At 36.5% G+C, this 27,329-nt stretch overlaps 1 protein-coding gene across 4 annotated transcripts in view; it reads right to left on the bottom strand.

The window, feature by feature from the left end:
• Nucleotides 1–27,329, bottom strand: part of ADGRV1 (adhesion G protein-coupled receptor V1) — a 556,802-nt gene that overhangs the window by 374,978 nt on the left and 154,495 nt on the right. For all 4 annotated transcript variants that reach the window (XM_053224888.1, XM_053224896.1, XM_053224893.1 and 1 more), the window contains 10 exons: nucleotides 25,735–25,999; nucleotides 24,651–24,773; nucleotides 18,312–18,534; nucleotides 17,782–17,986; nucleotides 11,243–11,389; nucleotides 8,483–8,738; nucleotides 6,621–6,823; nucleotides 5,216–5,392; nucleotides 4,188–4,370; nucleotides 2,178–2,357 (listed from right to left, as the gene is read on the bottom strand). In XM_053224888.1, the coding sequence (XP_053080863.1) occupies nucleotides 2,178–2,357; nucleotides 4,188–4,370; nucleotides 5,216–5,392; nucleotides 6,621–6,823; nucleotides 8,483–8,738; nucleotides 11,243–11,389; nucleotides 17,782–17,986; nucleotides 18,312–18,534; nucleotides 24,651–24,773; nucleotides 25,735–25,999 (1,962 nt within the window). The remainder of the gene's footprint in view (nucleotides 1–2,177; nucleotides 2,358–4,187; nucleotides 4,371–5,215; nucleotides 5,393–6,620; nucleotides 6,824–8,482; nucleotides 8,739–11,242; nucleotides 11,390–17,781; nucleotides 17,987–18,311; nucleotides 18,535–24,650; nucleotides 24,774–25,734; nucleotides 26,000–27,329) is intronic.

The raw sequence follows: 27,329 nt of genomic DNA, 5'->3' as shown, positions 1-27,329 counted from the left end.
TATGCACAATACTGTGTATCTTAGATACATGTTAAAACAAAAAAATTTGTGTTATCAAGAGCCTTTGGCAGTAAGAAACACAATATAAAAAAGTAACCACAAAGGGCTGAAAAACAAGCTGCTGCTGATACTACTAATTACAAAAATAGCAATTGACACCTACTAAGTGTAAGACCCAGTTGTAAGTGCTTTACATATATCAACTCATTTGTTCCTCACAGCAAGGCTTATGAGAAATAACACAGTAGGAATTGGGTGACCTCACTCTCACTTTTAGATTGCAAGACAAATTGGAAACTTGAGGTTACTACAGTAAGATATGAGTTCTCAGGCCAAGGGTGCACTAAAGTTTACAACAGTAGTTAAGATAAAATAAATGAAAGTTATTTATGGATAGTCATGTAAGTCTTCATTTTCCCTAACAGTGAGAGAAACTTATACACATACCGTCTAATGCCTAGGAGTCCAAAAGCATGACAAAGTTAAAAGCAACATTTATGTTAAGGATTTACCACTAAAGATTTGAATGAAACCCTGAACCTTTTATCCAAACTCAGAAGTTAACTGACATTTTATAAAAACTGAATTATATTTATATTAATTAAAATATTTCTTTTCACATATGCAAAGAAAAAAAGCATAGATGGAAATAAAAAAATATTAATGATGTCCGTATCTTAGGTTAATAACATTATGGATGCTTTTTACCCTCTTCTTTATACTACTAGTTTTATGTTTTCCAGATTTTTCGTTTTGCTCAGGAAACATTCACAGCCACTCTTGTGACTCTACCACTCCTTACAAACACTTAATTCTGCTTATTCATTTCCCAAGAAAGAGAGACTCATAAGGCTATAGCAGAAGTGTGTGTGTCCTGTCCCTCTCATGGTTCCCATTCTCTTATGAAATTAAAACTTCAATGATGGGGGCGCCTGCGTGGCTCAGTCGGTTAAGCGGCCGACTTCGGCTCAGGTCATGATTTCAAGGTCCGTGAGTTCGAGCCCCGGGTCGGGCCGTGTGCTGGCAGCTCAGAGCCTGGAGCCTGTTTCATATTCTGTGTCTCCCTCTCTCTGACCCTCCCCCGTTCATGCTCTGTCTCTCTTGGTCTCTAAAATAAATAAACGTTAAAAAAAACAAAAAAAAACTTCAATGATGTAATCATTAGGTAATTATTAGGATATATTTAAAGTTTGGAGCATCTGGGAAGCCCAGCCTTAATGGGCAAGTTATAAGTCTAGCCTTTCATCCACAAAATAGTAAAGACAATGAGCATTGGGAGCAATCTGTTTATTATTTAAAATGATCTATTATGAATTACTAATTATCTATAAGTGGTCAAATAAAGGGAAAGGTGACCTATAGACCAAGAAAACTTGTGTATATCAGAATTATCTAAATATATGATTATTTCATCTTGGAATTTCCTTTGAAAGACAGCCTTAAAAATGGTGATATGAAATCATGTACTAATTGTGATACAGTTTTAACAATTTTTTAATATTTAAGATGTAGAGATAATTTAGCATTAGTCACCAAATCTGGCTTTATAAATGGTTAAGTTTTTTTCTCCCTTAGCAATTAAACCGATAATAGTAACTGGCTTCCCTCTTCCAGGTCCTGAAAGTAGACAACCAAAGGGAAGTAAGAGGGAGGAAAGAACAAATACAAAGAAACATTTCAGCTGGGTTGACTGTGGTGTTTGTTCAATATGAGACTGAGTACCAGAAGGGAAGGTAAAGTAAATCCCTCTGTGTTTTGTTCAATATGAGACTGACTACCAAAAGGGAAGGTAAAGTAAATCCCTCCCCAACTAAATGTATCCTAGGATGTAACACTTAGATCCACGATAAAATCTTGCCTTGTGACCAGGATGGTGGTCTGGTAGCAAGACAGGCTGAGAACAAAACGTATGGACAAAAACTAACTCTTGGTCTACGATACCCAGTAAGTAAGATTTTTTTTCCCCCTTTGTAATTGTCTGATCTTAGATGACTTGTTACTGTCAAACACAGATTAGAGGACTGACCCTTAATTCAACAGCCAACTTCAAGGACTCTTGAGCAGAAAATCATGAGTGAGAGGTGAAAGTTTTTTAAAAAATGAAAGATATCTTTCTTTTAAATCTACAAAAATAATTAGCTTAGGGGAAGGCACCCTCCCCCTGGTATTTAACTTACAGTCTTTTCTTCAAATCCAAATACTCCAAATGGGGAGTCATTTTGCGGAATAACAACAGTTACCACAACGTCATCGCCAAGTCTGCCACCTCCAGCCACCCTGATTAAGGAAATAGTGAACGTCTCCATGAGTTCAAGTTCAGCATCATCAATTATGGTAATTTCTATCATTGCAGTAACCTACAAAAGAAAAGGGAGAAAGAAGGAAAAGGAGGGAGAGAAAGAAGGGAGGGAACAAGGGAAGGAAGGAGGGTAAGAGGCAAGGAGGATATAATATAATAGCAATTTTTGATCACATATATTTAAACTTTTAGTTGACAGAAATATAGTACAAAAATATAGTATTTTTGGCCTGTTATGTTCATAATACTATTTTAAAATTATACATACTATTTAGTATTTCAAATCAGAAATTTACACTATTATTTTCAAGATAAGGGAATTACATATGTAATAAAATATAGTGATATTTATGTATACAAAAACTAATGAAGCCTGATTCTTGAACAAAAGTATTTAAAATGCCATATAGGCTCTAATAACCATTTCGCAAATATAAACATTAGTATACTTAGCATTAATATCACATGACATACAATGGTAACATAGAAATTACCATTGTCTTCAGCAGTTAGAATAAATCCCTTTGGCTTCAAATGTCACTCTTAAAATGTTAAAGAAAGGCAGGAAGAAAACCCAATTCTTCTGTTCTCAAATGTTGGTGATCAGGATTTCGTACATTTGTCTGGGTCTATGTTAAACATTTTTATAACTTATAAATAAGTAAAACTTGGCCCAGCTTGTGATTTCACTACTGGTCATAAAAATATTCTAGCCGTATCTCTACATTTAAAATGTTTTCTGTATCTCGGAGGGAAATTCCAGTATTTTGACACAGACGTTTACCGGAAAATGAAGTTTTTCTACATAAATCTACCTAATACCTTTAATAAAAGAGAAAAGTGAGAAATCTGGATTCATACTCAGAAGTGGAAACCTGAACAAAATCAAATATTAAAATGGAAGCTTATTAAAATGTAGGCACCTCAACTCTATACTGTAAAATACAGAATACTTGCTTAGAAGATGTTAACTTTAAGAATGACAATGATCTTAAGGTACTGTTAAATAACAGGACTTCAACCTCATGCACAAAATAAAGTGCTAGTAATATAAGGCAGAATGCTACTTTGATGAAAAATATATGTATTTGTTTCTACTGTTAGTGTAAAGATCTCTCTTTTCCCTCCTTTTAGTAGGAAATGTTTGAAGTTCTAAATTTGTTAAAAACTCATGATTTCAAATATTAATAGACCATTATGTATAGGGATGTCTAACCTGTATGCTTATTTTTCAGAAGCAACTAATAGGCTGATGCATACTGTACAAATCTGTCTCAGCAAAATCAGGCTTCATACATCATATTACAAAATGTCCAGTTTCCAAAACTTATAACTCTTAGAGAATACTTTGGCCCAAATCTAGAATACTGTTTTTCAATTTTTCAGATTTGATTATTTTGTCTCTTCTCTATCATTTTAAAAAGTCTTGTTTTTAGTTGTAACAAAAATTTCTGGATATTAAGTAATAAAATGTGCACGCTTTCGTGCAAATCCTAAATAAGTAAGTTATCTGTATTGATAAGCATTAAGAAATCAATAGAATAAAAGAACCTAAAATTTATAGGAATAAGAAAGTTCATGAGGCAATTTTTTATACATTCTTACATTCTTAGGCACTTCTAAGCCATTCATTTTCCTCCTTTAACTTCTCCTTAAAATTAAATGAGGTAGGGAAGTTCAGAAAAGGGTGAGATTTTTGTTTCTTTATATTCTCTTCCTATGTCCACCAATAAATTATAACATATTAATTAATAAGAGTTCTGTTTGGCTTGATATACGAACAAAAAGTATAATACATTTAGCAGTCACTAATGCACCCATTTGGTGGGTACCTATAAGATGTTTGAAGTCCAACGAAAAATTGCTAATACATTTGTAATTAGCATACTTGTTTATCTGCAAATTCAAGAATCCCATGAGATGGCTTAAAGTCTTCCAGGCCAGCACTATCCAGTGTTGCTTTCCAATAAACATTTACTGCCCCAAAGCTTCCAGCCATCCGGACTACAGGAATTTGAATAATATTCAGTGGTGGAGGCACCTCATAGGCAGTAATAACTCCACCAAAATCCTTTAAATAAAGAATATAGTTAAAATACAAGAGAAGATTAATATCTTACATGTCATCATCACTTTCCTTTTTTTTTAAACTTATTTATTTATTTGGGGGGGGAAGAGAGAGAGAGAGAGAGACAGAGAGAGGAGGGATAGAGAGAGAGGGAGGAAGAGAATCGTAGCAGGCTCCCTGCTATCAGCACAGAGCCCGATGTGGGGCTCGAATAAACCATGAGATCATGATTTGAGTTGAAATCAAGAGTCAGACAGGACACTCAGCCAACTGAGCCACTCAGGCACCCTATCATCATTTTCTAAATTTATTATTTCTTCTTACATTTCTTATATTTCACACTTCAAAGTAGGAATCAATAGTCGGATATAAATATGCATAATAGGTGTTTTCAAAATCCTTTTCAAATTTAAATTTGAAAATATACTTGCTTAACCTCTTGGTCTAGCACAAAGAGAATTAAGAATTAGTCTATAAGACAAATTTTAAGGCACATACTTATTTTTTAAAGGCTTTTTTAATGTTTATTTAATTTTGAGGGAGAGAGAGACAGAGCATGAGTGGGGGAGGGGCAGAGAGAGAGAGGGAGACACAGTATCTCAAGTGGGCTCCAGGCTCCGAGCTGGCAGCACAGGGCCTGATGTGGGGCTTGAACTCACAAGTTGTGAGATCATGACCTGAGCCGAAGTCAGACGCTTAACTGAATGAGCCACCCAGGGGCCCATTAAGGCAGATATTTATAAATATCTATAAGCAAAGCCAATTACTCTGCAGAAAATATATAACATTGAGCAAATCAGCAGGTAGAAGTGTCTGTATTACTATAAATACATTAAAGTTTATCTCACTGTGGTAACATGAAACTTAAAAATTCCTCTGGGATCATCATTTTCTTCAATCATTATCTCAACTATTTCCATCCCAGGTCTCCGCACACTTGGCTGTCCTGCAGAGAAGTCAGAATTCACCAGGTACACCTCAGTGATGTTGACAATAAATCCTTCTTCCAACTCAGGAGCATTATCCTGAGGGGGGTGGGGCAAACAGGAGAGACATGGTGTTCCATTTTTAAAAATATACTGAATTTGTCTTGGAAACCTGATTATTTTTCAGTAAGGAATAAATGACTGACCACAGGAATGGGCACCTTTTTCACAAATAAAAAAGATTCCCTTTTATATTTTAACACATTCCCACTGACAAATTTCAGAATCTTAGGGAATATTCAAGCTTATCAGTGAAGTTTTAACTGAAGCCTAATACTCATTAGCAAATATTTTTTTTAAATCCACCACACAATTTTGATCATATTCTATCAAATATGTTTTATGCACATAATACCCCACCAAATACAGGAGAAATGGTAAATGCTACATACATCTTACAAGTAAAAGCTCTAGACTTGCAACTCTAGATATTATCCTATATTCTAATTAACTTTTTAAAAACTGTTATCTTATTTTGGAATAGGTGATAAAAAATTTCCAAAGATAGAAATAATGGACACTGAACAGGAAAGGAAACTTCCGTTCTGCCTCATCCCTTACATCTTTCCCAGAATGTCCTTTCTAGAGGCCACTATTATTTAATACCACTAATAGTGCAATTAGTAACACTAATATTACTATGCAACATTATATTTATTTAATAATATATATTTATTGTTAACACTGTAATATATAAGATTATAACACACACAATATTAGATAATATATATTACAGATAACACTAATAACTACTCTTAGTTTCTTGTGAATCATTACAGATATATACACTTATTCTTATATACGTGAGAAAGCACTAAAACCAGATCTAAATCATCTAAAGAATAATCTTGATTTGAATAATATCATGACATGAAAATACCGTACTATCAAACCAACAATAAAAATAACCACATTAATTCGGGCACTCTATTCATTCACTCGTTAGTTCAAAACAACTAACCAACCAGCAAAACAGTGAATGCAATGAAACATATAATCAAATGTAAATTCCATGCTTCAATGGTCATTCAAACAATATTCCAGTTCATAAATAAACACAAATCATTAATAAATATATTATTTTTACCAGTTATAAAAAGTAGTCATCTGTTATTAAATGTTAGGGTGGGTGGAAAAATTAGAATACTCACAATTTTATATGTAAAAGCAACCTTTTCAAAGATTTTTATCTTCCAGAGCATCACAATTTTATCTTTAAGAGCATATTCTTTTATTTTACATCCTATTTATTGCACCCTAAACTCACCGGCAAAATGGCAACTTTGATGTAAGTTTCTTTCATGTTTTCTTTCATCATTATTATTGTTTCTTGTACCATAAAGTCTTCATTCTCAGTAGCTTGATTATCGATGTGCAGTAAGAAATTGGGTTTAGCTATCAAGTGAATGGCAATGTCTCCAAACAGTCCTTTATCTCGAACAATGGGTAACTGAAGAATGGTGATGTTCTCTGTGAGATACACATACCTCAAGTAAATAACCTTTCCTATTTGTGGTCGACACCATTCCAAGCACTTACGTGGAATGTCCTGCACTATCCCAATGTATGGTCCCAAGGAAGATTTTGTGCTTTGTCCCCCTTGTCCCTAAAGTTGTGCTGGCAATCATCATATATTATATCCCAGTTCTAAACCCTCACTTTGGGTTCTCTAATCACCCTGCTAGGTTGCACACTATCATGTACCTTAACAAAAACTGCTGAAAATCTTGGGTAAGTACATATGTGCAGGTTGACAGAGGTGCTAATTGCAAATGTGAAGATTTTTCAAAAATGAAAAAGTAAACACCCAAAGTCATCATTTAATAACTTAATCATTAGACGAATAGTCAGTAATTTTGTTCTTGTAGTCAGGAGTTTGCCACAAGGATCAAAGTATTTCACAGCACCTATTTTTTATTTCATTTCTTAGATTTTTAACATTAAATTTGCCCTGTAAATGGACCAAAAAAATGCTTGCCAATCTTCCTCACTGGTCTGTGAGTTTCTAACAACCTAAGACTGTGTCTCTGTTTCCAGAACACACAGCACAATTTGTGGCACTTCCTAGGTGCTTCAAAATGTTTGCTGAATGAATAAATGAACATATTCTAAGTCTACTGCTTCTGTTCCCATATATACAGACATATAAACGCCCAGATATATAATTATATGTCATTTTTTTCAGTCAACTATCTAAATGAAAGGTCCTTGAAAGATGTCCATGTTCCTGTCTGAAAATTTTAGAGCCTTCACACAGCATATTCTAAATAAATACGTATCATATATGTTCAAATATATTTGTTCAAATAAGTCAAATGGCATTTATCTAAAAAAATCTATATATCTTATACCTATATAAGTAGTTATTTGGGCAGAGATTTCAACACTAAGCTTAAAGGAAATAGGGACTGATTACTTACACTTCACAGAAAAAATATTCTAATTACTGATTTGGGGTTTAACAATACCTTGAGTACTATATGCATTTCACTGTTGCTTATTGTTCCCTATAACTGTTGAAAATCTGTGTAGAGGAAATCTGAGTATGGAAAGACAACAAATAAATAAAGGATGAAAAAGGGAAAGTAAAATAAAAACCAGTCACCTTTACTGCAATGATTTACCAAAATATTAACGTTTTTATTATGATAGTAATGTCTCAAAAGAGTAAAAGTGTTTCTCGTAACACTATTGTTAAGTGATTATATGATCATAAAATTTAATAAACAAATAAAAAGTAGAAAAAATTAAATATGATCTATCAAACTGAAAATATGTATGTATATGTACACATATATATATATATTTTTTTAATTTTATTTATTTAGTTTGAGAGAGAGAGTAAGCAGGGGAGGGGCAGAGGGAGAGAGAGAGAGAGAGAACAAATCCCAAGCAGTGCTCTGGAGCCAGACACAGGCATTGAAATCACAAACCGTGAGATCATGACCTGAGCCAAAATCAAGAGTTGGATGCTTAACTGACTGAGCCCCCAGGCACACCTGAATACCCACACACACACACACACACACACACACACACACACAAAGGGACTTATATTCCTAGTAAACATTACAATTAAATTACCCAATAAAAGTTACTAGAACCTGAAAAATATTTAACAATACTTACCTTTAGGCTCTGCTACTCTAACGAAGAGAAACTCAGCATGCCAACCCACTAAGCCATAAGGTGAATCATTGGGCAGAGTTGTTATCACAGATCTGTTTCTTTTCTGATCAATGGTAGCACCTTTAGATAGGTCCTCAACCCCTTCTGTGGTAACACGAACGAGTGTTACAGTCACTATTTCTGACAACTCTGGTACATCATCAGCCATAACAGTCAGAGTGATTGTAGATAGTGCCTGCCCTTCAGAAAATGAAATCTAAAATTTTAAAGAAAGAAGATTTTATTTATTTTGTAATTATCACTGTGCAGTAAGAATATCAGATTAAATTTTCTTTCAATATGAACCACAACTTAAATAACAAGAGATATTTAAGCAACACAATATGATTCTACAAATCAATCAAATTCTTTTCATATTAAAAGTGGAAGACTTTTAGGAAAAAGAAAAAAATTAACAATTACTGAAACTCAACCTGATAAAACCTGTAGCCAAATTGTCACATCCTGAAGCCTACATTCTATTAAAATATAGAGTATATAGTCTCTCTGGGAGTCTAAGTCCCAGATAACATATTGAAAAATCTATAAAAATAAAAGAAGGTTGGGGCGCCTGGGTGGCTCAGTCGGTTGAGCCTCTGACTTTGCCTCAGGTCATGATCTCACAGTCTGCGAGTTCAAGCCCTGCATCAGGCTCTGTGCTGACAGCTCAGAGCCTGAAACCTGCTTCAGATTCTGTGTCTCCCTCTCTCTCTGACCCTCCCCCGTTCATGCTCTGTCTCTCTCTGTCTCAAAAATAAATAAACTTTAACAAAAATTTTTTTAATAAGTGCACAAATAAAAGAAGGTAACATACTAGTTTAAACATTTTTCTCTACAAAAATGTTGCCAGGATTGCTATTTCTTTTGGCTATAATAGATGTATGATTTAACAATCAATGAACCAAAAGAGATGTAGAGAAAGGCAAAAAGAGATACAAATCAGAGCATCTCTCTCCTCCTGTTGTATCTGCACTGTCTAGAGTCAAATCCAAATTTGCTAAAAGGCATCTGAAATCCTTTCTGATAGGGCTTTCTTTGTTCCTTGAATGCCATTTCCCATTGCTCCCCACCTTATACCCTATTCTCTAGCAACATGACTACAAGCTACAACCATTCAAACTAGCATTCCAGGCCCATTTTGTTGACGCTCATCTCTCCACCTCAGAAGGCACTTGAAGATATAAACTGAAGAGCTTTATTAATAAAATCAGGGGTCAGATCACTACTACCCTTTGGTGAAATCCATTTTTTAAGTTAAGTTTTACTGGCATACAGCAAAGTTCACTTGATTATATATCATCTAACATTGCTATTATGCTACAAAGGCAAAGTTGAGAATCTGAGAAAGAGACCATAACAGCCCATAAGTTTAAAATGTTTACTATCTGGCCCTTTACAGGAAAAGTTTATTGGCTCTTGAATAAAATAATTAATTCTTCCAAATATAGTCTACACTTAAGATACTATTATACATTTAATTTAGAAATCATTTTAATCGTTTATGTTAAGAAATATTAATTGGTGAAATATAATTCAGAACACACATAACCTGATAGATACAACTTATAGTTTTGGTAACGTCCATAAAAGTAAATACTCAACGCAATAAAATTTGCCAAAACATTTTTGAGGCACTAAAGCTCTAATCTTTGAATGGTACAAAAGCCTAGAAATGGTAGACCTAACATACACCCATCGTGTTTTTTTTGAGATAATTCCATGAGAGGCCTTTTAAAGGAACTCTTCAGAGAAGCATTTGGGAAAAATTTTATGGATAAATCTGTGAAACCCAAGGTGAGTCAAGAACACCACCCATTTTCTAATTAGGAACTAAAGGTTCTTAAAACCCTCTCTTTGCAAGTCATTTACCTTTCTGACCCAAATCTGATTCCATTCTTCGATCTCTGACCCAATTTTATACTATCTTCCAATAGTAGATAAAGTGATCTTCTGCCCAGATCCCTTCTTAGAGCTGGTGTGCCCATATCCCAATTGGTGGGAATAAGAGCTTTTGTGTTTGTCACTGGGACCTGCCTTCAGCTACAGTACACTTCCACTGAAGATTATACTCTACCCAGAAGATGGTGTGAGGTGAAGGATACCCAAAATAGGGATGCAAAATCTCAGCCTCCTTGTTCCCACTGGAAAACAACTCTGGAGAACCAGTTCACCTCCAGAACTTCCTCACACACTCAACCTCAGGTGTAACTACCCAAGGACCAACGGTCCCTCTGCACATTCCTACCTTCCTTGTTTCCTTATGGGTGTGTCTCCTCAGTAAACTACCCACAACTCTTAATCTCAAAGTCTATCTACAGAAAACTAAACCTACATCACTCAGCAATTCTGATCTACTTTTTCATACGCCTATCTTACATAGATTCATTCCCTATTTACTGGTTCCATTTTATACAAATCTTGAAACATTTCCATCTCCAGTGTAATTGGTTTTATCTTTCTGACAGTGTAACACATCTACAATCTGGCCAACTGATGTACTGAACCTAAAAAGGGATGACTTTTTTATAGATAATTTTGGTATTAAAGAAAAAAACTAACAAAAATCACAATAAAACTAATCTTAAATTGTATCCCTCTCTACAATGATTAGTAGGAATCCAGGGCTGACATGGTCAAACTCAAACACTTCATCCATAAGGCAGGCATCAACAGTAACCATAATTTAGAAGTGACTCTCCTATAATTTTGTAAATTGCGTACCACTCCTGAGGTAGGAAATACATCACTAATACTTCCGTCAGCTTCCCACGCTGTGGTTATACGACCATATGTTCCTTTTAAGCGCTCAACATTTAAGGTTACTAAGCTATCTTGCTCCATTTCTTCCACTTGCTTATATAATGAATTCTGAAAAACACACAGGAAGTCACAAGGGATTAACGGACATTACCTAAGTACACTTTTATTTCGTGCTGTTATGCATGTGCAAACTTCATAGTACTAAGCAATACTGGGTAACACAAAAACGTGATATAAGTGAAAAACAATAGTTAAAAAAAACAGCAGTATAAGATAGCCATGATTTTATTTCAAAAACATACATGTGTGAATAGGTAAAAGGCTAAGTTAAAGTAAACTAAAATGCTAATTTTTAGACGATTATTTTTTACTTTGTCTTCTGTAATTTTCAAATTTATTCAACAAACATATGTTATATTCATATCCAGAGAGCATATACTTTTTGACAGTATTATACATAGTATATAAAATTTGTAGAAATGAATGGACATAGAGTCAGGAGATGAAGGAAATCTTCTCCCCCTGTGCAACTTCTGGCAATCCCTCTAGGTCTTGTTTCCTTCTTGTAAAATAAGTTTTTGATCTATGTGGACTTTAAGGTCCCACCCAAATGTAGAAACACCAGTGAGAATCAGGGCATTCTTCCTGTTCACTTACAAACGTCTTTTATCCTTGAATTCATACACTCTGAAATGTGATTATCCTTGAATTCATATACTCTACAGCCTGTGCTGTTTCCACTGATGATGTTTCATCCTTAGTCCCTAGTCTTTACAACTATTTTTCCTGACAGAAATAGCCCCTTCTCTGGTATTAGAATCTCACACTCTCTTCTCACCTAAGCTTCTTGGTGTCTTTCCTTCGTCCCAGACTGATTTCTACCTTAGTGTGACTGGAACTCCTCCTCCAACACTTGCAGCATCTCTTGCCAGCTGCTGAATGAGCTTTTCCTCAAAATCAATATTCAAAAGAATCCCTTCTTACAACACCCCTAGTTTATCTATAAGCAATAAAGGAAGAATATGGAGTATAAAGATTTTTAACAATCTTCCCAGTAATAGTTTTCTTTTTCTTGTCTTTTTACTATGGTAATCTGAAAATAAATTCCTCCATGAATTTCTTAAAGCTTCTATTTAGAAGGCTAATTTGAGTAGATAGCCTTTCCTTTGGCAGTGTTTTACACTGCATTTTTAACATATTGTTACAAATGTTACATAGTAATAAAATCTTGCTCAAAGCATTCAAACATTTCTACAGAAAATATCTTGATTTTAAAATATGCATATGGGGTGCCTGGCTGGATCAGTCAGTAGAATACGCAAGTAAATCTCAGGGTTGTAAATTCGAGCCCCATGATGGGTGTAGAGATTACTTAAAAATAAAATCTTTAAAAAAATAAAATAAAATATGTATATAATTTGTACATAAAATACAATGCCTTTCAAAGAGAAGCCTCTCAGGCTCCATGCCCTCTACCAATAAGGGTTAGTAAAACAAGGATTTAATACAGCCAGAAAATTATGAAGAAACTCTCTGACAACTAAATCTTATCTTACAACAAGCTTGTCCAGACACAAGAGGCCTGTACTGAGAAATTCTAGTGAATGGACTGAAAGAACCCAGGATATTATCTACTGGGAAAGATTAAACCACAGTACTTTGATGTTTCTATGATAATTTTGGAGTAAGCTTCATAAAGAGAAATCTGGGGCACCTGGGTACCTCAGTCGGTTAAGCATCTGACTTCAGTTCAGGTCACGATCTTGCGGTTCATGGGTTCGAGCCCTGTGTCACGCTCTGTGCTAACAGCTTGGAGCCTGGAACCTGCTTCGGATTCTGTGTCTCCCTCTCTCTGCCCCTTCCCACTCATGCTCTTCTCTCTCCAAAAATAAATAAAAATTAAAAAAAAAAAGAGGAAATCTACCATGCTTAAACAGTTAAGGAATAGAATGTGCTCTCCATGCGCAGCAAGGTTTAACGACAAGAGGATAAGACCACACAGCAGAGCATGTTGGCTCTTGCTCCAAGGTCTCCAGCTCTGCCCTGTCAATATCTATGGCCCGAGAAAGCCATGGGAGTGTTCTGTCCCCTCCCCTGCATTATGAAAGATTCATACCAAACACTTCCTGTGTACCAGGCATTTTTCTGGCATAAAGCTGTGAACAAAACAGTATCTCAGTTCTTGTAGCCTTGCATTCTAGAAAAAGAAACTTGACAATAGACAAATTAGGCCACTATAAATTCCATAAAGAAGACTAAGGCAGGATAAAAAAAAAAAGGTACAGAATGATGGTGGGGAATTAACAATTTTCAATCAGGGAAGGCCTTTCTGGTAAGTTGTTATTTCAACAGAAACTGGAAGAAAGTAAGGAAACAAGTCATGTTTCCACCTGGTGGGGAAGGTAGTCTTCTTTCTTTCTAATCTTCTCCACCACAATTCACGCCTTAGAGCTGTACTGTCCTACACAGTGGCCAGTGGCCACAGGTGGCTACTGAGCACCTGTAACGTGACTGGTCTATAAGTGCAAAATGCACTGGAGGTTTGAAGACAAAGTATGAAAAAAAGAGTATAGAGTATTTCATCAGCCATTTTATGTTGGTTAATATATCAGGCTAAATAAAATAAAATACTAAAAATATTTTCACCTATTTCTATTTTTTTTTCTGGAGCTAAAAAACTAAAATTATATATATGGCTCACATTATAATTCTTCTGGGCAGAAGTGCTTCAGGAAAAGCTGACCTGCCTGTATCTGCAGAGATGGGCCAGAATGAGGAACATGGTGATCCTACAACACTTTCAAGGACTCATTCAGGACATTAGCACATCCAATACTCCTCATCTCAGCTCTCAAACCTGCTCTTAATAAGTTGTACATCTCTCACTGAAAGGAAAATTCCTGCTTCCCGTAATTCTGTGGTTTATTGCTAAATTACTGCACTAGTTTCCTGTCAATTTCTGTCCTTACCCACTTACAATCTAGTGTCAATTCTATGGCCAGAGTAGTTCATTTATTTTATTTAAAAAAAATTTTTAATGTTTATTTATTTTTGAGAGAGACAGCGCGTGAGCAGGGGGGAGGCAGACAGACAGACATAGAAGCCGAAGCAGGCTCCAGGCTCTGAGCTGTCAGCACAGAGCCTGACACAGGGCCCAAACACACAATGAGATCATGACCTACGCTGAAGTTGGAGGCTCAACCCACTGAACCACCCAGGCACCCCCAAAATGGTTATGTGAGCCGGGTCATGTTGCTCTCCCACTTCAACCCATTCCCTCAGTGGCTAACTTCATGATGGTAATCAGCGGCTTATGCAGGAGTAAGTTCACACAGTAGCCTCCCTGCTATCCTTCAAAGGCTGCTCAGAGGTTGGCCCTTGCCTGGTGTCTAGGAAGCTGGATTTCAAGAGGATTCTAACCATTCCTGGAACTCATAGTGGCTCTCCGTGCCTGTGCTATATACACAATGTAGTTTTTACTGAACACCTGTTTTCACTCTGGGAGTCTGGAATTGTGACATGTGCCAGGCTGAGAGGGCCTGCATGAACAGTACCCAGGGAAAACCCCAGGCACGGAGTCTCTAATGAGCTTCCCCAGTTGGTAACACATCTCACATACTGTCAGCATTCACCTCAATGCTGGGGGAATTAAGTGTGTCCTGTGTGATTCCCCTGGGGAGAGCTCTTGGAAGCTTGCACCCAGTTTCCTCTGCACTTCACTCCATAAGCCTTTTCCCTTATGACTTTGTTTTGTATCCCCCTCACTGTAATAAATCACAGTATGAGAATGACAGAACCCTGAGTCCTTTGAGTCCTCCTAGTAAGTCATCAAAACTGTGGGTGCTGCTGGGGATGCCTGAAACAAGGCCCTGGCCCTTCAATTTCTCTGGCCTCATCTCTACCTGATTGACTTCGGCCACAGTGGCCTCCTTGCTACACCAGATAGGCAAGGCTTATTTCAGGGCTTCGGCTGTTGCTGCTGGTTCCCCCTGCCTCGAATGTTCTTCCCCCATCTCCTACACACCTTCGTCCTCATATCACTTCCTCAATGCCACCCTCCCTGATAGCCTATGTTTTACTTCTCTGCACACAATCCCCACCCCCTCCCTCACAATCTCCATCTGTCCTTCCTGCCTAACGTTCTTCCATGGCACATACTACCATCAGATACAGTACAGATGTCTCTTGTCCACTGTCTCCCTTTGCCTCATCTACCATTTAAGAACAATGAGGATAAAGAGTTTTACTATTTTACTTTTTGATATATCTCTAGCACCTGAAAGAGCATCTGGTACACAGGTGTTTGTTTAAAAAAACTGCTACACAAATAAATAAATTAATGAACAGTTGCATAAGTGGCCTTGTTAGTTCAATGAGAGATGAGAAGAGTTTTCCAGAAGCTTTTGGGAAATCTCTTCCTTACTCCAAGAGCCACATTTCTCTCTCTCCCCAACTGGACATGAACAAGAAAGCAGTAGACCTAACAGTAACATCAGCTGTCAAACAACCAGATGAAGAACCAGCTTTATGCTGGCAAAGTGGAGAGATGGAAAGAATCTGAGCCATGTTGACATAGTATCCACCCAACTCTGAAGCTTATCTTCTCTGTGGACATGTTCTTGGTGTTTAAGACAATTTGAGCTGGGTTTTCCTTATTTGCAGAAGATTTCAGAGAACGATATATGATAGTTGCAGCTATAACTCTAGTTAAGAAATAAGGATAAAAAATAAACTCAAAATGGATAAAGGACCTGAATGTGAGACAGGAAACCATCAAAACCCTAGAGGAGAAAGCAGGAAAAAACCTCTCTGACCTCAGCCATAGCAATTTCTTACTTGACACATCTCCAAAGGCAAGGGAATTAAAAGCAAAAATGAACTATTGGGACCTCATGAAGATAAAAGCTTCTGCGCAGCAAAGGAAACAATCAACAAAACTAAAATGCAACTGACAGAATGGGAAAAGATATTTGCAAATGATATATCGGACAAAGGGCTAGTATCCAAAATCTATAAAGAACTCACCAAACTCCACATATGAAAAACAAATAATCCAGTGAAGAAATGGGCAGAAAACATGAATAGACACTCGTCTAAAGACATCATCCAGATGGCCAACAGGCACATGAAAAGATGCTCAACGTCACTCCTCATCAGGGAAATACAAATCAAAACCACACTCAGATATCACCTCACGCCACTCAGAGTGACTAAAATGAACAAATCAGGAGACTACAGATGCTGGCGAGGATGTGGAGAAATGGGAACCCTCTTGCACTGTTGGTGGGAATGCAAACTGGTGTAGCCGCTCTGTAAAACAGTGTGGAGCTTCCTCACAAAATTAAAAATAGATCTACCCTATGATCCAGCAATAGCACTCCTAGGAATTTACCCAAGGGATACAGGAGTGCTGATGCATAGGGGCACTTGTACCCCAATGTTTACAGCAGCACTCTCAACAATAGCCAAATTGTGGAAAAAGCCTAAATGTCCATCAACTGATGAATGGATAAACAAATTGTGGCTTATATACACAATGAAATACTACTTGGCAATGAGAAAGAATGAAATATGGCCTTTTGTAGAAACGTGGATGGAGCTGGAGAGTGTTATGCTAAGTGAAATAAGGCAAGCAGAGAAAGACAGATACCATATGTTTTCACTCTTATGTGGATCCTGAGAAACTTAAGACCATGGGGGAGGGGGAGGAAAAAAAAAGTTATAGAGAGGGAGGGAGCCAAACCATGAGAGACTCTTAAAAACTGAGAATAAACTGAGGGCTGATGGGGGTGGGAGGGAGGGAAAGTGGGTGGTGGGCATTGAGGAGGGCACCTGATGGGATGAGCACTGGGTGATGTATGGAAAACAATTTAACAATAAATTTCATATTAAAAAAAAAAGAAATCAGGATAGAGTTTGCACACAAGGCTAAATGGTGCAATATAAAAGGGTGTCCTTTTGCTCATGAATAAAGGAATATGAACTCTGAGATGGAAGTCAACCTGAGAATATCTGAATAGTTCTCTTTCTTCAGGGGAAAGCACCTCCATGTGTACAATGCAAGTACAGTTATAAATCTCTCTCTCTCTCTCTCAATATACATAAGACAGTAATATATTTGTAGGTGATGTGTGTGATGAAACACAGTATATAGTCTATTTGGGACTTGTTTCATCATTACCCTCTAGAGATAAGGCTAATAGCAGAGCCAAACTCCAGGACTAAGGCCAACTGGGAACATTTCAAATTCAATCCTATAAGAGTAATCAGCACAAAAAAAAAAAAAAAGTTTAGGACAAGATGATTCAGAAGGTTCAGCGTGTAGGACTATAAATTATAAGACATCAGTTAAGTACACCTTAAAATGCACAGTCAGGGTGAAACAGGGAAAGAGAAGGAAGAGAGGCTTAAGATACTCAAAGGAGGACTGAGTGCTGACAACATCAAACATATAAATACAATGAATAAATCATTTTGACTTTTAAGTGTGGGATCTATACCTGAGCAAATCCAACGACTCCATAGGCATCATCATTAGACAGAATAGTTATTTTTACATAACCATTAATACCAATCTCTGCTCCTCCTTTGGGATTTTTAAGCTCAACTCCGAAGAATTCTTCTTCTTCTGGAACTGTATCATCAAGGACATTTACCACTATTACAGCTTCTCTGTCACCAGGTTCAAATATCAGTTCACCTGAACTAGCATAAGAAGCACATCAAATAAGACAGCTGAAACAAATCTCAGGCATATACATAGTAGATTACATATAAAATTCTCAGAACACTAATACTAATCATTTGGAAAAATCACATTTCATAAATAAAATTTTAATCCAAAATGTTTAAAATACTGATTAGCTCGATAGAATATATATAAGTAATATGGAACATAACCAAATTTCTAGATTATAAATTAACCTTATATTTTATATTTTTTCAGTCATTAAATAAACACTTAGAAATTAGGTGCCCTATAAAAACTATGGTAAGCATAAAGAGGTTCCGTATAAAATGGTGAACATACCTAGGAATAAAGTCAGACTGGCTGGAGATGTAGGCCAGCTCATATATGTGTGAGTGCCTGGTTCCCACTAGAGCAATTAAATTCTTGCTTGAATTAAGGGACTTTACTGTAACAGAAGCTGCATCATGAGCAGAAGGTGCTTCCAGAATAAAAGAGAATTGATTCAGCTCTGAATTCCAGCAGTAAAGTGCAGACATAGCTTGGCCAATAAGAAGTATGTGGACTATGGAAAGGAAAGAAAAGGCAACTATAGTAAAATGTGAATATTATCTCACATGCTCCCTATTGTAGGACCAAAACAAAGTCTTTTCAACTCTCAAAGTTCCACTTTGGTGTCTGAATTAACTAAATATGATCTGATTTCTGAAAATCAAAATATTATTTGAAATGAATGTAAATAGTAATTTTTTAAATGCTGTGGAATGATCAAACCAGCCTAACAATAAACCTATTTCCACTTAAGAAATCACTGGATAGGGCAACTGGGTGGCTCAGTTGGTTAAGCATCTGACTCCTGACCTCGGCTCAGGTCATGATCTCACGGTTTGTGGTTCGAGACCCATGTCAAGCTTTGCGCTAACAGCATGGAGCCTGCTTGGGATTCTCTCTCTCTCCCTTTCTCTCTCTCTCTGCCCCTCCTCAGCTCTCTCTCTCAAAATAAATAAATAAACATTAAAACAGAAAAAAAATCACTGGAGAGTGAAACCCAAATGCATTGTGGACTCTCTGCATTCATCAGTATTTATGTGCTGGGTAATATGGGAGGATATTTTTAAAAGTGAAAAAGATGTATAATCCCATCACTAAATGCTTCATTTTTGTATTTTCCTTTCCAGCCACCATCCATATGAATTCATGATGAACCATGAGTACACAGACTAATTACAAAAAAATTCTTAATTATAAATCTTAACCTTAAATTTATACAGCATTTCTTAGGTGTTATTACAAAGCACTCAAATTTATAGTTTTAATGCATATATAATCTACAGGATTGATCTTTAAAATATGCGTAAATGTTCATGGGTGACTGGGTGGCTTAGTTGGTTAAGCGTCCAACTTCAGCTCAGGTCATGATTTCACATTTCGTGGTTCGAGCCCCAGGTTGGGCTCTGTGTTGACAGCTCAGAGCCTGAAGCCTGCTTCAGTTTCTGTGTCTCCCTCTCTCTCTGCCCCTCTCCCACTCATGCTCTGTGTCTGTCTCTTAAAAATGAATAAATGTTAAAAAAAAATTATTTAATAAAAAATGCCTAAATGTTCTCTACATTGAATGTTTATTATTTTTATTTAACTTTTCAAGATGAATTAGAGACAGTTATTAATTTTTTTCATTTGATAAATTCTTAAAGGTGGTAATTAGGCCAAAGGATATGAACAAATTTATGATCTTGCTGCCAATGCTTTTTGAAATGTTAGTAGGAAAATGTGCTCTTAATGATTCAATGCAATGGTACATATTAGCAAACATGGAGGGTAAAGGGGCTTAGTACACTGTATAAGGGGAAATTCAGAGAAAGGGAGCTTATTACATTGTATTTACCATTAAGCAATCTTCAGGCTTAAAACTGAGAAACCATCCAGAAACATGCACAAATTCTAGTACTTGAAGAAACACATGGGAACATAAAGATATCAACTAAGATGGGTTGGGTATTAAAACAGCACTAGAACCAGAAACCATGAACATTTCAGCCTATAAGGTTACAATGGAAGATTCCAAATCCTTAAATATCAAGAATTACTCATTATGTTTCTTTATGGTAATTATTTAAGTGCTATTGCAGTCTAATAAATGTCATATAAAAGGTAAAAATCAAGAAAAATGTTATCAATAAACTTGTATGTTAACAATGATGACATATTTTTCACAAAGCTTTGTTAAACTGGGGACATTCAGTAAAGAGCAAATTTCTCAGACAGATCTCAACATCTCCCAAGTTTAAATGATTCTACAGGCTGAATCAATAATTGTTTCTACAGGCTCAACCAAATCATAAACTAAAGTACTCTGAGCATCACTGATTGATTATGTATCTTAATCGTTGGAGATACACTCTATTCATTTCCTCTCAATCTGAGAAATATGAGAAGGCAACAAAAAGATAATCAGACATTCAGAGTAGGAAACGTAGGGGGCTCAAATCTGTAGAGTATGTATGCAGAAAGTGTTTTCTCAGAAAATAGACATTTGTACTGTTCAAGATCACAGAAGTGGGCCAGGGAATTTAAAAGAAAAAAAATCCTAAATCTCTCCTCTGGAGAACAAAATTTTAACTGGTATTGATTATAGAATTCCCTTCCAGTTATCAAAACCATAAGCAAACAAATAAGAGTATTCCAAAGGAAGGCAATTGGCTGAGATCATTTAAGGAGTGTAGATAGAGAAGTCCCAGGACTGAGTGCTGAGTGCTAGAGCGAGGTTCCAGGGCAAAGAGGTGAGGGAAATTACGAGAAAAGTTGGGTCTGTTCTGGAAGGCACTGTGGAAGGGTGTAGGAAGTTGGGGGAGGGAAGAGTTGTGCCCCCGGTCTGGAAATTAGGGCTCATGGGATCTAGGACACACTCAGATGAGATGACAGCCGCTTTCTTTAGAGGGGGCCTGGGCTTCTTATAGTCACTCCACAGGAATGAAGAGAATGATGAATTCATCCAAATGATTTCCAAAGATGATGGTTTTTCAAAGGTGATAGTGAAGCTGAGAGTATTGGGGAGTTAAGGAGAAAGGGAGGGATCAGTGTCTTTCCAGCAGCATTAATTAAATGCCTCTTCCTTAAAGAAGCTTTCTGGACATCCCTTAGACCTGGTCAAGTCTTCTCTATTTTGTGTTATGAGAGCACCGTATCCTTGGACAACAGTTATGTTTGTACCTAGAAGCTTTTTGTGTATGATTATATATCATGTCCCCCATTCCCTATTGTATGTTAAACTTCTTCAGAGCAGGGACTAGAACTCGTTTTGTTTGTCCTTGTTGCCTCAGGGCCTACCACTATGCCTGGCATAACTGGCATTTTAAAAACTCTATTAAATAATGAAGGAGAGAAGGAAGAAAGAAAGATAAGTGTATATGTCCTTGCCTTCTCTGTCATATCCATTCTTCCTCTTGCATTTAAAGAATTCTGTCACCACCCAATAATCTCTGTCAAGTCATTAACCAGAATAAATATGTAATCCTCACAGTCATGGCTCCAATCTAATATTTGACATATTCAAAATAAGAAAGTCCTTGAATATTATTTAATGCATAATTTCAGCTTTCAGGGGATCTATAATAAGCCATTCTAAATAATTACTTACAATCTTTTCATACTTCTACAACCTCAAGTCACAGAAACAAAAGAAATAAAGAGACCTCACAATGGGTCCCCTAACAAGCCTCTGGCAGAATTTTTCATAAATTCTTTTAGAAAGTGTGCCTATTCTATTTCTTTAAAAATCTTTAAAGAGAATTCTATAACTTCAATTAATAACCCATTCAGGCAGCACTTGTCATCCTTAAAAACATTCATTAGGAAACTATTTTGAATTATAATAAGTGACTCAAGTAGATACTGTTAGTCCACTTGAAAACTTGAGGTGTAAGAAAAGCAAAACTAATAAAGGAACAAAATTAAAGGACAAGTAGACATAAACAAATACATGGTGAAAGATACATAATTTATTTAGTAAATCAACTGCTGAGTGAATGATAAGAAAGTCACAGCTACGACCCGTCAGAGAGGTGTCACGACAAGTCAAGAGAAGTTATTTACGAAGAGGATGCACAGAACAGAGACACACACAGGGCTCTGACAGCACAGTGAGCCTAAGGTAGAGGCCAGACAATGATGTAATGGTCCAGATGTCAGGTGGCCAGGGTCTGGGAGAAAGTAGCATGGACATGGGACTGAGGAGGGAAGAGGGCACAGGGAAACAAAGCACAATGAGATAGATAATCCATAAAAAAATGAGAGATAAATAATGCTGATTCCTGCTCAGCAGGTGAGGTAACTGAAGGAGACAGGGTCTAAAGATTACAGTGCCTGAATGAGAAAACTGCAGTCAGGCACCTAAGAGAGAAACTGGGAGAACAGATTCCTATATTTGTGCTAAATCCTCTACTCTTCTCAGTATCCTAAGTAGATTCTAGCTTTTATGAGTTCAACTACCTGAATGCATTGATGTCTCCAAAATCTAAACCTCTGGCTGATTTCTTCAATGCCACATTCTCTAAACCCTGCAGAGGCTTCTATGTTAACTCTTGTCCGTGAAGGTGCAAACTCTGCATCCAGCATATTACATACACCAAAGCTAGGTGGAATTAGAAAACATGTTTTTGATCATCATTTGCTTTTGAAATGCCTTCAAGGATTTCTCTACCCTAATAATGCTCAGAGTGTAGTCACCAGACCCCTAACAGTCACTGACATACTTCAAGAGGGTCTGTGAGGTCAAAACTATTTTTGTAGTAATACTAAGATACCGTTTCTCTACATCATTCTCATTCTTTGTTGAGTGTATGTGGGATTTTCTGGAGGCCATATGACTGATAATATTGCAGTAGACAGAATACAGACACAGACATAAAAAACAAGACATTAAAGGAATTTGTAAAATAAGAAAGTAATACCATTCTCTGTACAAAGGTTTTTCTTTTAGAAAATACTTTTTTTAAAAAAATAAAACATGTTATTTTTGTTCACATGTAGTAAGTTCATTGCTCTCATGCTTAATTAAGAAGTATCTTTAACATTTCTCTTTTTTAATTTCTAATACAATAAATATTAGTAAATAAAACCCACACAAACAAAAGCACTCTGAGTTCCTTAACATTTTAAGAGAATGAGAAGTTCCTAAGGCAAAAATATTGGGGAACCACTGAACCATCCAAACACATATCAAATCCTGAACCTGACATTCCAGACCTTCTTGTATAGATGCTAGTGTGTTTCCAACCTTACCACCACTACGCTGAGTCAAATCCTCTGTCCCTACCACTCTGGTTGACTCACTGTGCCTCAGCATCATGTCTACTTCCACTTTTCTCTTTTGCTCACACCTTCCTTCCTGCGCACAACATTTCCTACCAGCCCACCCAGGCCGAGCTCAAGCTCCCCCTGATACCTCTTACCCACTTCAATTCCACCAATGACAGAGCAAATAGGACTGGAATTCTATCTTGAATTATTATCTTAATATTTTTCTTGCTTCTCCAACCAGACCTTTGAAGGTACAGAATTCTTCATAACTTTAGGGGTGCCTGGGTGGCTCAGTCAGTTAAGCGTCCAATTCTTGATTTTGGCTCAGGTCATAATCTCACAGTTCATGGGATTAAGCCCTGCAAAGGGTTCTGTGATGACAGCACAAAACTTGCTTGGTATTTTCTCTCTCTCTCTCTCTCTCTCTCTCTCTGCCACTCCCCTGCCCATTAAAATAAATAAATAAACTTGAAAAAAATTTTAAAAAAGAAAGAATTCTTCATAACCTTAAACAATAACTTATATATAATGGCTAATAATAAATGGTGCTGTTTGATCCATACAAAATTCCTATGTCTCAGTTTAAAAGTGAGGCTTTGATCCAGACTCACCTGCTAAGTCACTTGGTTTGGCTTCCAAGTTCCTCTGGGCACCCTAACAGGAGACATGATGACTCAGTGAGCCTGCTCCCTGCATTGTTCACACCTGTTCGGGGAGGCAGCCCCACAAGCTCAATAGGCCAAGTGCTGCTGGCCTCTATGCCTTGTTGCCACTGGTCCACCTAAATGATTCTTCACCAACCCTGCAATAACCAACCCCGCTCCTACAGCCTCCAGACAACATTCACCCCTTGGTTTCTCACTAACGGACTTTTGTTTCTGAAACAACTGTGAGTAAAAATATTGCTTATGTTTCTGATGTGTATATTAAAGCACAGAAAGTCAAGAAAGGATCAGACTGGAAGAAGGATGGGAGAGCGAACAGCCATTTTCTGACTTTTTAAAAATACTTCAATGCAGATACCTGTTATCCTTTTATACTTTCATATTTAAAATATACACTATATGCAATGTCACTCTTCATTTTTCTTTAGACAAAATAAATGTATTAATGTTGTCTGCTCACTAATATGTTCATTAATGCTCACTATTATGTCTAAAATAACACATTTCAGTTATTCTGATTCTTCTCAAGCACAATTCCCATTTAAAAATATTAGTCCTTTTGAATTTCTAGGATCTCCAGAAATAGTACTGTTAAGATCTTGATTTTAGATCCTTATTAAAAGACCCAGTGTCTGGCAAAGTGATACTATCTCTAACTCAACAAGATTAAAATTATTCTAGCTTTATACATTGCATTTCAGACTAGTTTAAATACCCTTACCTATTCCTGAAGCTGGTGTAAAGGCGTAGATCCTATTAATGGTAGTAAAATCCAGGGATTGAAAATAACTGAAAGAAGACTGTCCTGTCTCCCAGATGAAAATATCAATTGAATTCTGATTTCCTACAATAATGGAATAAAAGCCAAATCTGAAGGCAAAAGTTATAGGAAAAAAATGACGAAATTACACAGTAAAAAAATTATAAAAATATTTAATTTAATTTAAAAACAAAATTAGTTAGGACATTCCTCCAAATTCATTTATTTAAATAATAACACAACTTGGTAGGAAACACTTCAAATGTTTTTTTGCATTTACTACATGAAATATGGCCACTGCTTAATCAAATCATGATCTGATATTAAAGAACAGTGACACACGTTTGTTTTTTTAGGAATGCTTAAGTTTTACCTAAGAAAGTTCCACTAGGCAAAAGAAAGCATATTCATACTCAGAGAATATTTTGAAACAGTCTTATCAAAAGTCGCTGAGCACTATTTATTACTACTATAAATTACCCACGGCTCCCCAAGTACAGTCACATAAAATGTTATCTGTTTGCACTTCTGATATAAGATCTTCATAGATCTTTCCACTTTACATACCCATCCCAAATTTTAATATAACTTTAATGTGATAGCTTGTCATCTAAAGATTATACATATAACACTTAAAATCTGTTTTTTCCCCCTAAAATCCATTTGTAGCTGACAGTCAATACCTTATCCATCAAGAAATGGATTAGCTGGGGCACCTGGGCAGCTCAGTCAGTTGAGCATCTGACTCTTGGTTTTGGCTAAGGTCATGATCTCACGGTTCATGGGATGGAGACCCGCACTGGGCTCTGCATTCACAGTGCAGATCCTGCTTGGGATTCTCTCTTTCCTCCCTCTCTCTGCCCCTCCCCCTGCACATGTGTGGGCACATGCTCTCTCTCTCTCAAAATAAACATTAAAGAAAAGAAGAAATGGATTAGCTAAAAAATTATTCCAAGAGCTACGTGTTTTCATAAAGATCCTACTATATGAATGCTATAAAATTTCAACCACAATGTATATATGGCAAATGCTAATATCTTCTTACCTAGGGAGAGAGTTTTGGCAAAGATTAAGTAAATATCATCTCCTGAAGTCAAGGCCTCAACTTGTGTTGTCCCACTAATTGGCACTTCTTGAAAGTTAATAAACTCACTGCCAGACCATCTGAGTAAAAGGGAATTTAGCCTGGCATTAACCTGGGAAATGGCTAAGAACACAGAGCCTCTTCGGGTGAACAAGGCTATGCTCAGCACACCTCGGACAGGAAGTGTCTGATGCAAGGTGAAGCTTTCTCCGCTCCATCTGAAGACCTGTGGGAAATGTTAAAATACAAAACCCTTCATGAGTAGGAATTTAGTACTTGTGTGATTTTAACCAATATCATTTATTTACTCTCCTGGTACCCTTTATTTAGTTAGGAGGATACTTTCATAAATGAGAAAATATCAAAACTGACGCTCTCTCACTGCTGCGTGTGTGTGTGTGTGTGTGTGTGTGTGTGTGTGTGTGTATAAGCACACGCAGAGAATGAGTGAAAAAGAAGTTATATGAAAATAAATCAATTTCAAATATACATCTGGGTAGGGGCAAGTCACAGAAAGAGAAAAGGAAAGCTAAAAACAGGAGAGAAGTTACTTATATATGAAAATTTCAGTTGTGGGTAAGAAACCTTCTGATGCTGTAATATCATTCCTTATCCACTGTTCAAGCAATAGAATATAAAAAGAAAGACCAAAAATTTTTAGTCCTGAAGGTGGCAATGCATACAAGGTTTTAAGGTGAGTGTTCACATATTTAAAATTAAAAGAAGATCCTGAATCTACCTGGTTTCTTACACAATCTGGTCAATTGCAGAATTATATTTATTCAGTCAACAACTGGAAATCTTATGTGAGACTGGCATTATGCTAGGAATTATGGATAGAGTGGCCTCTCCCTTATGGATCTTACTAACTGTTAGGAAAAGGCAAACAATAAACACTGATAAATAAATGTACGATTATTCAATTGAGACAAATGCTGAAGATAACAACTGGGATGATATGATAGAGAATTATGGGTGTACTAGGGAAATAAAGTTGGAAAGAATGACAATGAATGACATGGAAAATTTTCTAAGGCAAAAAATGTTTGTCATAAGCTGAATGAAGAATGGTCCAACTAGAAGGAAGTTGATAGTGCTAAGGAATGAAGACAGTAAGACTGGAGAGGTAAGATTATGAGATATCTTTTGTGAAGATGACCATATAATTTATCACTGGGATCCTTTACAGAGCAAAAGGGACAGTATTGATATAATCCAGTCCTGTGTTGAGTGGATACAGAAATATAGTTATGCTACTTATAGTCCATTATTAAATAACTTAGAATTTATTTTACATATAATTAGAAATCACTGAATAGTTTTAAAATGAGGAATAATATGAAATATTATTTTTAAAAGACTGCTCCAGCTACTTGATGGATAAGGGATGTGAGGAGTCAGAGAAGTTCTGAGAGCAGCTGGGAGGCTACTCCAACAGTGTGGGAAAGAAATGACAGGACCTGGACTAGGCAGTGAGAATAAGAGATGGAAAGAAATGTCTGTATTCAAAACATTACTAGGAGAAATAATCAAAAACAGTTATAAATTAGATGTGA

The sequence above is a fragment of the Acinonyx jubatus genome, chromosome A1 (genome assembly GCF_027475565.1).
Source record: "Acinonyx jubatus isolate Ajub_Pintada_27869175 chromosome A1, VMU_Ajub_asm_v1.0, whole genome shotgun sequence".
NCBI lineage: Eukaryota > Metazoa > Chordata > Mammalia > Carnivora > Felidae > Acinonyx > Acinonyx jubatus.
This window is presented reverse-complemented; position numbering and strand designations above follow the sequence as displayed.